The 12,714-nt window shown below is 52.5% G+C and overlaps 1 protein-coding gene across 3 annotated transcripts in view; it reads right to left on the bottom strand.

The window, feature by feature from the left end:
- ADAMTS9 (ADAM metallopeptidase with thrombospondin type 1 motif 9) overlaps positions 1–12,714 on the bottom strand; it is a 180,630-nt gene that overhangs the window by 20,633 nt on the left and 147,283 nt on the right. For all 3 annotated transcript variants that reach the window (XM_075549934.1, XM_075549936.1, XM_075549935.1), the window contains 6 exons: positions 7,439–7,609; positions 2,636–2,830; positions 1,124–1,256; positions 848–942; positions 648–742; positions 423–556 (listed from right to left, as the gene is read on the bottom strand). In XM_075549934.1, coding sequence (XP_075406049.1) covers positions 423–556; positions 648–742; positions 848–942; positions 1,124–1,256; positions 2,636–2,830; positions 7,439–7,609 — 823 coding nt within the window. The remainder of the gene's footprint in view (positions 1–422; positions 557–647; positions 743–847; positions 943–1,123; positions 1,257–2,635; positions 2,831–7,438; positions 7,610–12,714) is intronic.

The following is a 12,714-nucleotide window of genomic DNA, read 5'->3' as shown; positions in this document are numbered from 1 at the left end:
TTCTTCCATCCATCGACACTTAAATCAAACCAGATTTCTGCCTGTGCGTGCGCTGTCCTGGGGTGGGTGTCGCCGGATGAATGTCTTAGCTGGAGACTTTCTTTCCACCTGTTGTGTCGTCCATCCGAAGCCCTCCTGCTGGTATTGTGCAAAGAGCCCCTCATTCTCACTTATCTGAGTCTCAAAGCTGCTGCGGACTCCACACACTCCAATGGCGCCCCTCACTGGTCCTTCGTTTCTCTCCCTCTTGTCATCCCCAAAAGTGGATGGAGCGCGCCAGGCACAGCACAGTGAACAGACAGAACAAGGACTCTGCCCGGACCTGGTCCTCCGTGGATGGCCAGCTCCACATCCCGTCCACCATCCTGAGCCCAGGCCAGCGTGCGTTCCGTCAGCCGGCCACGCCGACGCCCTTTACTTACTGATGATTTGCATGGTGGTCAGGTCTATTCTGATCTTCTGGAAGGTGGAAAACCCAGCCGCCGTATAATCCTTCCGACACGGGCAGTCGTCTCGCCGGCTTCCGTTGTAGGGGCATTCTGTCGGGTCGTGCAGTCTAGTACAGAGAGAGAAGGTTCTGGTGAGGGCAGGGAGGTAGTGCCCCGATCGGCAAGCAGCTGGACTTCTCGGAGCCGGGGGTCTCCTACCTGTGCCCGTAAACCTCGGAGAAGTTCTCGGAGTCGCCGTGGACCAGGGTCACATACTCTTTCGGGTGCTCAGAGTGCATCCCTGCACAGAAAACCTGCAAGAGAGTCCAGCCACCCCTGAAGGGCCGTGCCAAAACGGGCCAACGGGAGCAGAGGCCACGCCAACCAGACAGGCTCCAGCCATGACGGCGACCACGCACCTTGAGGCGCTTCCCTCGAATAAGTAGGACATATTCTCCATCTTCGCTGACCCCTTTGAGTCTTCTAACCTCCTTGCAGCTCTGGGGTAGCTCACCTGAAAAACACGACAGGAAATGGGATGTGCTGGCCCAGAACTGTACTGTCTGCGGATGAGCTGAGCTGCACTGGCTACACCCAAACCATGCAGCAAAGGGACCATTTCCTTAAACATTTCTCAAAAGAGCAAGCAAAGAAGTTTTGGGGTTTCGGGAAGATGGCCAGAGCTGGAAGCTTACAATTGTAGACATTGTGGCAGGTTTTTCTCTCCTCTGGCTTCAGATCTGGCGGGCAGAGGTGGCTGGGCTGGTCCTCGTTGGTCAAACACTGCACAGATCTCTGCATCACCCCAAGGCCACAGGACACGGAGCACTGCAAAGACAAGCCGCGTCAGTGGTGTGGGGACGTCTAGTAGGGTGGTGCTCTCTCAAAAACCGGCGGTGACTTGGGGCCTCATGCTGCGGAAAGCAAATAAACCCAAGGCTGCCAAGCTGCCCCTGCTGACCCCTGCGGTGACCCTACGCAGGGGTTCCGAGGTGGGAACAGAAAGCCTCCCCTTTCTTTGTGACAGAGTGACTGGTGGGTTCCGGCCGCTGCCCTTGTGGCTAGCAGACCAAGGTACCGGCATGCACTGAACTCAGAGTGCGCCGGCCTCTGTGCTTAGCCTTCCATACCCGTATTTCTACACAAACACATCCACACTGACAGACACCCACAAGGGGCCTTCAAAAAACCACACGGAGCACACCCATGATCTTTCATTTCCATGACTCCTTTGAAGCCCCTTCTTGTATGTGTGTATGTACTCACACGCATCATCCTCCTGTAATCCTCGTGACTCAGTGTGACAGCACTAACTCTAGCCATTGAGTGGATTCTGATTCGCAGAGAACCTACAGAACACAGTAGAACTGCTCCTGAGGATTTCCGAAACTGTAAATCTTCATCGGCGTAGGAAGCCTCGTTCTCTCCTGTGGGGTGCCTGGTGGTTTTGAACTGCTGCCCTGAAGGTTAGCAGCCCATCACATAACCCGCTGTGCCACCAGGGCTCCTGTTTTTACAGATGTGGCCTTGGGGTTCAGATGGTGTTGCTCGATCTGTTTTCAGGATGGACAGTCTCACTAGAGCGGAGCAAGGGCTGTCACAAACACCAGGGCAGTCCCAATGGAAAACACTGTGCCGTGCTGTCCCCAAATGCAGCGGGGCAACCCAGATGAAGGACTAGAATGTACATCTACTCTTGTCAACAGCAGCAGTAGCAGCAACCACAAAACCTTCTGCCAGAACCCCCACCCCAAACGGGCACCTGTGTGAGGAGTGGAGCCTGTCAGAGGCGGAAAAGGTAAACATGTGCTAATAGAGAGCAAGGGAAAGGTGATCAGCCACAATCGGGAACCTTGCAAGACCCGGAAAAGCACAGCAGGCTGGTGAGTTCTGGTCCATAGAGGTCTCACTGCATTCATTCCCCACAACCACCCATTCTGTGGGCGAGCCTCACAAGTTAGGCAGCTCGCCCAATGTCATTCACGTGGAGATGGCAAGCTTCAGAGGCCTTGCTCTACGCACCAGGGCATCCTACCAGACAGGAAGAGGAGAGGCCCCTGCTCCCCCAACTGTCCCCTGCAACTGCTCACTCCTGCTTTTCCCTGAGTCTCCCCCAGGAGTCCAGTTAGAGGAGAACAGGTGGAGGTGGAGGTGGAGGAGGGGCGGTCCAAGGGGTTTCAGGCCTGCGGCCTGGGCAGTCTACTTACGCTCCCCCAGTTGCCCACCCTCCAGGTGGCGGAGACCGGGCACGCCCGCAGGTAGCAGGGGTGGACGCTGGCCGGCTGCATGCCCGGGCAGTTGACGGTGGTTTGGTAGCTGTACTCATAATTTTCCTTCCCGGTGTAAATCTCACTGCAGGAGACCAGCCTTTGTTTGTAGCCCCGTCCACAGGTCACTGAGCACTGAGAAAAGAGGGGTCGTGAGGAGAGGCTCGAGCGCTTCCCCAGGGCAGCCCACAGTGGGCCCCTGACCTCCGCGCTGAAGGCTGACCCGGCAACAATGCTGGAGAAAACTCTCACTTTGGTAGTTTATTTATGCTGTTCCAACGACAGGCCCTGGGCACACAGGGGACAAGCAGCCCTATGTGACGCCTTCTTTCCGGGAGCCAGGGCTTCCACTCCATCGGTGGGGGTGGGGCACCGTGAGCCCCTTTCTAGACATGGGGGGGGGAATGGGGGGCGCAGGGAAGCACTCAGCTCACGGACAGCTCAATTTGCAGTTCTAGTTGAACCACAGGGGTGGGGGGAGGCGGCCTGCCAGCCCCAGACTAGTGGAAGTGGCCCAGGGCGAGAGGACTCAAGCCAGAAGCCAGCCTGGGAGTCAGCTTGAGGAGTCAGACACCTGAGCATGACAACGGTCTCCTTCTCTGCTCGACAGTGTTTTACGTTTCCATCTGACCTCAACTTAGCTTCCTTCTCTCCCCTCTCCCAGGCGATGGCCGAAATGCCACCTTCCTCTTTACTCTCCAGGGTCCCTGGGTGGTACGGTCAACAGCACTCTTGGCTAGTAACCAAAAGGCTGGACACTGCAGTCCGCCCACTTCTGAAAACACAGCCACTGGACACTCTCGGGAGCCCAGGTCCACTCTGACGCACACGGGTGGGAGGGGGCATGGGTGGGGGGAGACAAGAGGGCAGTCTGAGGTAGTGGGCTCTCTCCCGGGGCACTTCGTGCAGTCCTGCAGCTCTTTTAAAATAGTTAATGCAGCTTAAACAACCAGCAAGCGGGGATGGAGAGCCGACTCGTATTCTAGCGCTCCCTTCTACAACAGAACATCAAGCTGGTTCTTCCTAAGATTTTAGAATATGTTCAACCTCCTTAGCAAAAGACTTTCCATCATCTGTCTCTTTCTAAAGAAATACAATGCTTTTGCAATTCCTCCCCCCTCCCTGCCCCCATCCCTTCTTGACAGCCACGGTAGCTTGGCCTTTCCTAGACTCACACACATGACCTCTGTGACCCACAGAGCATGTTAAGGGCAGCGGAAACACCACACACGCTTCCGTCATGGAGGCATGTGACATTATGCACTTCTTAAAACCCACAGGACAAAGCTCTAATGTAAACTATGGGCTTCAGTTAATAATCATGTATCAACATTGGTTAATCAACTATAGCAAATTTAACAACCTCATGCGTGGGACTATGCACAAGGAGGTGGGAATATATGGAAATGCTGTACTTTCTGCACAATTTTCCTATGAACTAAAACTGCCCTGTTTAGTAAAGTGCATTAAGAAACACTGAATTACAATAATTTAATTTTGACTTTTTTTAAAAGGCAACATGCTCAAAGAACCTATTAGCTGCTGTAAAGGACCTGTAAAACCCCCTAAAATTCGGGTGATGGATCAGAGTCCCGCAGGTTGAATGCTGGGCTGTTAACTGCCTGGTTGGTGGTTCAAACACACCAGCTGCTCTGTAGAAGGCAGATGAGGCATTCTGCTCCCGGGAAGATTTACAGTCTGAGAGACCCTAAGGAATAGATACGCAGGGTTGAGTCCATGCAGGGGTGCCTCTGAAGAAAGGCCTGGCAATCTGCCTCTGATCACCTCTGGAGCACCCTTCTCTGACACGTGTGGGCTGCCCCGAGTCAGAATTCACTTGGCAACAGTGATCTGGTTTGGGTGTCATCAGTATTGTCTCGTCCAAAGGTGCCTTGAGGAGAGAGTCAGACGCCCCCTGAACCAGGAAGCAGCTTCCTACGCGTTTCCTGGGTGGAGGACTGACTGCGCAATCATCAGTTCCCCAGGGTGATTCAAATCTACAGCATCTCCTGTTTCCCACTGTCTCTGGACTGTTGCTCTGCGACACGCGGTTCCCCTTGGCTAACACCTCCCCAGGAGAAGCCGCCCGCCGTGCGCTGCTGGAGGCGGGAGGGAACAGGCCCGGCCAGCCCCAGAGAGCAGCCCCGAGCCTTCCCGTCAGCAGGCTCCAGACTTGGACACATGTGCTGTGAACCTTCTTCCCATTTTGGCTGCGGCTGTTCAGCTGCTCCAAGACCCGTCTGACAGCAGGCCAGGGAAGGCAAGGCTAGCCTGGCTGCTGCCGGCCTGGACAGGCCTGTCAGTGCTTTGTCTGTCTAAGCTGTGGGAATCCCGAGGGTGTCAACACCAGGGCCTGTGTATACAGGGGGGCTTCCAAATGGGATGAAAGGATCGCGGAAATGTCCTACCAACTGTGTGAAGGCTGCTCGAGTTGACGCTACAGTCTGCATGAACGGAAGAAGTGAGTCTGTGAGATTGCCCCGCAAGTGCGGAGACCTTTCCCCTACAAAGCAGAAGCGACACCAGCCCAGTGGCGATTTCTGCATGGGGAGGAGAGAGGGGACCGTGGTTTCTGGAGAAACTGAGCCCCAGAGGCAGTTGGTTTGGATTCAGAGGCCCGCACAGCTTTGAGGGAAGCTGCCGAGGACAGGTACCCGCGTCAGCAGTGCTGGGAAAGGGGGACCACTTGTGTCGCCCCCCAAAACCATCTCAGACCAGCGTTCCAAAGCACCAGAGACTGAACCAGAAACTAGGGACCATCTCGATGCGGAACTGGGAGGGGCTGGTGCCAAAGGGGAGAGAAGCCATCCCTGAACTACCTACCCCCTACCCTGCCCCCCCGCTAGCCCGGTGGGAAAGGCACTTGTACCTTAAGCCCAAACCACATTCACTGGCGTGGAGTGAATGCCAACTCAGCGATGCTATAGGATGGAGCACAGCTGCCCCCTGTGGGTTTCTGAGACTGTAACTCTCTAGGGGAGCAGAAAGCCCCATCTTCCTCCTGCAGAGTGGCTGGCCGTTAGCGTCACAGCCCAGTGTGTAACCACTATCCACCAGGCCTCAAACTCAAAGCAAGGTGCTATTTTGGATGCTTCTTTGGATTCTGCCTGTTCTCGGCAGGTTAGCAGTCATCTGTATCCTGGACCTTGTCTACCTTGCACGCTGCACAGGCCTGGAGTACCATTCAGGGAAAACCAATGGCTGAATTAGAGCAAGGTTTCTCAACTTGGCAACCTTTGGGGCTGAATAATTCAGAGGTGATGAGGGAGTGGGGTGGCGGCTCTGCTGTGCACTGGGGGATGTTTCACGGAATCCCTGGTCTCTGCCTGAGAGATGCTAGCCTCAGACCCTAGTTGTGACAACCCAAAGTGCCTCCACACATCACTTAAAGTCTTTGGAGGGGCAAAACCACTTGGGTGGAGTGACTTATGGGAGATGTAGTTCAAAAGGTCTTAGGATAAGGTGACCAGATTTTAATATTGGCAAAGCTGGATGCCATTGATAAAACTATCCTGGCAAAATAGCCACATGGCAGCTGAAAACCTTATACCCTAGCTTGTACTGCATTCTTTCCAAAAATCAGGACTTTCTAAAAATGCCGTGGGACACAGTAAAATTAGTTAACAATTGGGACTGTACCGCCAAAAGCGGGACGTCTGGTCACTTTATCTTAGGATCAGCTTCTAGGAGGAAACCCAGTGCCCGACAGAGACATCACTGAAACTCAAGTACCCTTTCTGGTCCCATCTGAAAATGCTACTGGGGGGCGCGGCCCTGGTCCCAGAGTGCACATTCACACACTGCCTGAGACTCCTTCCTGACCACTGTGCTCTGAGCAAAAAGGCTCCCCTAGTTTGGACAGGAAGCGGAGTAGCAACGATGGCTTGTTTTGATGTGAGAGGTCTTTCAATATTTGGAAAGATATATAGTTTGAAAATTATATCGGGGGCTGCAAAAGCTCAGGGAGAAATTCTATATTTTCTTTTCATGAACTTTTTGGAGCTCTATCCCATCATAAAACCACCATATTGTTGTTATTGGCTTGTTAATAATACAACGTATTTCTACAGACAGTGTGTGCAGGCAGAGATGGGAACTAGACACCGAGGGTCTTTGGTTCCAATCAAACATCATTTTGTTCCTCCGGACCAGAGGCTGCACACAGGTGACTCGTAGCTGGTTCACAAAATGTTTGGCACACACCCCCCCCCCCCACCCTCCCCTACCCCACCCCTCTTCTCCTAGGTTGAAATCAGGAGCTTTCACAGAAGAGTCCAGACTCTGAGCTTCCATGAAACAAGCAGAGTGGGTTAACACTGGGCCGTCACTGAGGCATGTCCTCACCTGGACTGGCCAAGCGCCGGTTCCTTTCTACAGCTCTCGTTTGTCATGGCCCACTGGCCCTGAGGTCTCCCTGACTGCGGACCCACTCTTGCACCTCCCTTCCTTTGGGTACCTAAGAACCTGCAGTCCCGTCAGGCACCTCCCCCATCAAGCCCACAGCTGGGACATCCAGGTGGGCCACAGGTCATGTCCGGGGTTGACAGCAGCTCAGAGGCCATCTCATACCTCTCTCCCACCTTGCGCCCTAGGCTCTCTGGCCCAGTCTGGCAGGAGGGCTTGCCTCAGGACACACGACTAGAGGTAGGCCCAAGTCTCCCGCATCCTTGCCCTCACCCCTTTGCTGCCCGCCCTCAGGCCAGCGCTGGTCTGAGGGGGTTACAGTGTCAGGACAGGACATACCTCCGACCATTCTCCTGTGATCCAGGCATACTCGCAGGGTTGCAAGCTGCAGCTCTCGTGGTCGGCAGGCCTCTGGACCACGTCACAGTACATGTCGTGGACCGCGCCCTTGTCCTCGTCCACACACACCACCTTGCGGTACCTGGAGCCGTTGCCGCAAGTCTTGGTGCACTGCTCAAGAAAGAGGTGTGAGAGGGAAGAATCACTGATCGCTCCCCATAGTGCCGTGCCGCTGTGACAGCAGATTCTCACCGCCCACTATTTTCATGCCCGACGAGTCCCTGCCAACACCGAGTGAACTGTGAACAGGCTTGCTCGCCTCAGCTGGAATGTGTGCACCGCTGGCCACTGCAGGTGGCCCTTCAGATGCAAGCACAGACTTTGGGGGACATTGATTCTTAGCAGGTAGGTGAATTCTAACCTGAGCTCTACCAGTAATGAGGACGGAAAAGTTTATTGATACGCCAAGAGCAGTGTGGTTAGGCAATGGGATGAAAAACTAAAAGAAGCTATCCAATCATCCCTGCCCCGAAGGTCATCCCAATGCTACTGGGTACACGGACTGGAAAATGAATACAGCTGATCCTGCTCAAGTTGGAAGTCATTTGTTCCACTTTCCTCACCTCACAAGGTCAGTGGTTCAAGCTCGCCAGTCACTCTAGGGGAGAAAAAGGAGGCCGCCTGCTTCTGCGAAGATTTACAGCCTCAGGAACCCAAAGGAGCAGTTCCACTCTGTGCTGCCGAGTCACTCCGTCAGGCTGGATTTGGCAGGAGGGGTTTGGTAAAGAGCGGCACCTCAATGTGCCTGCAATTCGTAGTTGTACGCCAGGCCTCCATTCTTGACTACCGCGAGTACGTGTGCTACAAGCGTGTGTGTATACAGGTTTGAACCCCCACTTTCCTTTTCTTTGTGGGGGAGGATGCATGTAGGAGTGGAATTGCTGGATCATATGCTATGCACCCCCGTGTCTTTGTTCTTCCGGATGCAGGCGAGATGAACTGGATACTAGGATAAACCCTGGATTCCCTGGAAATGCAGTTTAAGACTTGTACTGTTTGGAAGCACACTGCAATATCAATGATGTAGAATGATTGATATATCTGTTCTGGGGCAAAGATGAACTGTGAGTACTGCAGGGTGTTGATGGAGAACAAACGACTTCAAGTTAGTGCAGGAGGCTGGCTATGCACCCTGTCCTAGCTGGGTGTAGCTTAGGGAGCTTCTGTTCCTCAGGAGCAGGCTAGGAACCACTGTGACATGATACCAAAGACAAAATCAAAACAAACAACCTGCCCCCTGCCCCCCGCCAGTGCTGTTGGGTCCATTCCCACGCAGAGGGACCCTACGTAGGAAGTGTTTGCAGGATCAACCAGCCTTATCGTCCTCCTGGGGCGCAGCTGCCAACCTCACAGCTGGCAGCCCCAGGGCCCAGCTGGTAATGCTTTAAAGGTTAACACTGAAGAAGGAAAGGGAGGCAAGGGGCAAAGGATCTGGTAAGCCACTGAACGTTAAAAGCACCCAAACTCAAAACCCAGTCATTCTGTGATGCCGACACGTATGTGCAAAAGAAATTGAAGGGTAAAAAAAAGAATTTCTTAGAGATGTTAACTCCTTAGAAAGCAGGTCAGAGGACTAGGAGCAGCTCCTGATTCTGGAGCAGTCAGACCTGAGCCAGCCCCTCCAGTGTCCTCTCTGGCTTTCATCAGCCCACGGCGCTCACGCCAGAGCCATAAGCAGCAGCCCAAAGCAGGAGCACAAGGAGTCCTGCAGCCTTTAAGGGTAAGCCCTGCTTTCTGGTCTGGAAGAATGCTCAAGTAGCACGAAAGAATATTGTAAAAGGGAGCTTAGGACAGTGGAGTTTTTCCAACAGAGAAACGGAAGCTGGGAAGCCTTTTCTTAAGGGTACTTTTCAGGAAAATGAACCTAAGTAAGTAATTGACTTGCCCGGAGCTTTGGAAGGAGTAAAGCGCACTTTGGACACTCACAGAAGAAGGATTTCCTCCTGGGGGGAGCGGGGAGGGAGGGGTAAAAAAAAGAGGACCTGATGCAAAGGGCTTAAGTGGAGAGCAAATGCTCTGAAAATGATTAGGGCAGAGAATGTGCGGATGTACTTTATACAATTGATGTATGTATATGTGTGGACTGTGATGAGAGCTGTATGAGCCCCTAATAAAATGTAAAAAAAAGGAAAAAAAGAAAAAGAAGGATTTCCTCCTGCTGGAGTCCCGGACCCTTACGAAGGCCCAGGGCTGCGTATTCAGGAAACAAAGCCAGAGCATGTCCGCTTCCCCTTCCTCTGGTGACTCCGCACTCACTCCCCTACTCTGTGACAAGATCCAGAATGCGCCCATAAGCAGCTAGAGCAGCAGTTCTCAACCTGTGTGTCGTGACCCCTTTGGGAGTCGAATGACCCTTTCATACCAGTAGCAAAATGACAGTGATGAAGTAGCAATGGAAATAATTTTCTGGTTGGGGGGGTCACCACAACATGAGGAACTGTATCCACGGGTTGCGGCATGAGGAAGGTTGAGAGCCACTGAGCTAGAGAGTTCCACTCATCATTTCAATTTCCACAAGCTGTCCTCAAATTCCATATTGGCTTTTCAAAACACTCTACCAAGTGCCTCAGTAACAGCACCAGTCTCTCTGGATGTCGGCACACAGCATAGCTCAAGAAGACGATGGTTCCCGCACCAGTCTGAGCGAGACAGCCTGCCCTCGGTAGTGACAGCTGAGGGTACAAGTGGAGGGGACAGTCCCTAAGAAGAAGAGGAGAAGCCATTCTCAGGAAGGGTCAGTCTTCATTGACACATGAAGGGGAGAAATGTCATGGTGGAAGGTGGGAGTGGGGGCAGGGAAGGCTGAGATGTGGGGGCTGGGGGAATACAGCTCCCGATAAACACATCTGATTGTTAATGAAAAGGTGGGTAGTTCAAATCTACGCAGACACACCTCGTTAGAAAGGTCTGGAGATCTCCTTCCATTATGGAAGAGACCAGGAGTGGGGCATCCACTGGGATCTGCTTGCTAAGGCTAAGGTTACTCGAGCATGTGACTTGAGGCTGATTTGAGAGAAAGAGGGTGGGCAGAGCCCAGGCTTGTAAACCTCGGATGCTGCTGAGGAACAGATCCAAACCTTGCCGAGGCCCGCAGGGCCCACTGCCACCAGCTAATCCTGCAGCTCCCAGACAGCTGCGCTTCGGTCCACACACGTGGGCCCTTCCTTGTCCCTAGAAGCACGGTGCTTGCTCTTTACTGCCTGGGCTCCCTAGTGAAGGCATGTGCATCGCAGTCTCCGTCTAGGGGGTGGGGCAGCACTTTCTACAACTGCCACCGCCATACACGCTCAGCATGCTGGCTTCTGGTCCGTCTTCCTGGTTAGACTCCGGAATCTCAGATTCCTGGTCGCATCCCCCATGCCTGGTGTCTAGCACTTTGCCGGTGCTTGGTCAATGCTGGCTGAATATATATATATATATAACTGGGGAAACGAACCCTAAAGAGTTCCTGTGTAGCCCTGGGCACACACTGAAATCGGATCCCTCTCTTGTACGCCTCCTGAATATCTCTGTAACCAATTGACCAACGTCCAGTTCCGGGTTAACTTTTCTAGGCCAAAGGGGTGAGCGCATTAATCATTACACAGCTGATCTCCATACAAGTCCCCCGGCTCCAAACATGCTCGAAAGCTGCGCAGACCTGCCCTGGGCCAGCAGACTCCGAGGAGGCCCTGCTGCGAAGGCGAGCTGTTTCCGAGCACAGCGTGTCCGTGGCACGGGGACAAGAAAATAAACAGCTGTTCTCACAGGGAAAGAAGGGTTGGCTTGAATGTTCTGAAAGACACTGTAGAATGTCTTTAAAAAGCAAGGAAAAAGCCGACCAACTTGCAGGTATTTCTCTTTTTCTTTCCCTCCTGCTCTTCCTTTCTCCCCTTTAAAAGCAGTTTGGTCGACATAACATTCCCCTACAAGTCAATGGTTTAAACATATTAACGGAACAGCCTTGTATCCATTACCAGATCCCATTAAATGCTAACTTCCTCCCTGCCAGAATCCTCGAAAAGACCAAACTCACCGCCATGGGGTCGATGCTGATTCATGGGGACAGGACAGGGGAGAGCTGCCTTGTGGGCTTCTGAGACTGTACCTCTTTATGGGAGTAGGAAACCCCACCTTTCTCCCGCTGAGTTGTTGGTGGTTTCGAACTGCTAATCTTTTGGGTCACAGGCCAGCTTGTAACCAAGGCTCCTTGTCATCATGCTAAGGCACTATTAATCTGCTCACTGTCTCTATAGATTTACCCATTCTGGATTTCTTATAAAAAATACCACCAACAAATGTAATGTAGGAAGAAACCTCAATCCAAGGGAAAGCTGAACATAAGAGACACCACAAAAGAGACGCTGTCAACCGGTGACCTAAACGCATTTGCAGTATCGGCACTCTGCCTGAGGGTAGACTATTCACATCCCTTTGCCTCTCCATTCAATCATAGAGCCATTCATTCAACTGGTGTCCCCAGGCTCTAGTTGCGGAAGCTAAATGCTGGGAAAACTGGGGAACAAGCCCCCCCCCCACCTCAAGTAGCTGATAAGCCAAAGGAGGAAAATGGAGAACAATGATTCTATGCACACAGGCCTGCAATCTGAAAGGTCAGCGGTTTGAAACCACCAGCCACTCTGAGAGAGAAAGATGAGACTTTCGACTCACATAAAGAGTCACAGTCAGGGAAACCCACAGTGGAGTTCTACCCTGTCCTGTAGGGTCAACATGAGGCAGCATCTAATCAATGGCAGCATTTTGTTCTGTTTTCAAATGCTGTAGCTTAGCAGGAAATACTTATTGCCAGCATGCAAGTGTGCTTTAATAATAGGGTCCCTCCACCAGCCTGGGTGATCGAGTGGTCCCAAAGGGATCAGTTATCAGGCATCAAAGAACAAAAAATCATCATATCATTGGCTGCACACCTCCATGATAGGATCGCTGAAGACAAATGGGTGCATAAGCAAATGTGGCGAAGAAAGCTGATGGTGCCCGGCTATCAAAAGAGATAGTGTTTGGGGTCCTAAAGGCTTGAAGGTGAACAAGCAGCCATCTAGCTCAGAAGCAAAAAAGCCCACATGGAAGAAGCACACCAGCCAGTGCGATCACGAGGTGCTCAAGGGACCAGGTATAAGGCATCATGCAAAAAAAAAAAAAGAATTTATGTATGGGTATATATATATATATGTGTGTGTGTGTGTGTGTGTGTGTGTATACCATATTGAATGAAGGGG

The sequence above is a fragment of the Tenrec ecaudatus genome, chromosome 5 (assembly GCF_050624435.1).
Source record: "Tenrec ecaudatus isolate mTenEca1 chromosome 5, mTenEca1.hap1, whole genome shotgun sequence".
NCBI classification, from domain to species: domain Eukaryota; kingdom Metazoa; phylum Chordata; class Mammalia; order Afrosoricida; family Tenrecidae; genus Tenrec; species Tenrec ecaudatus.
Note: the sequence above shows the minus strand (reverse complement) of the source record. Positions and strands in the feature narration are given on the sequence as shown.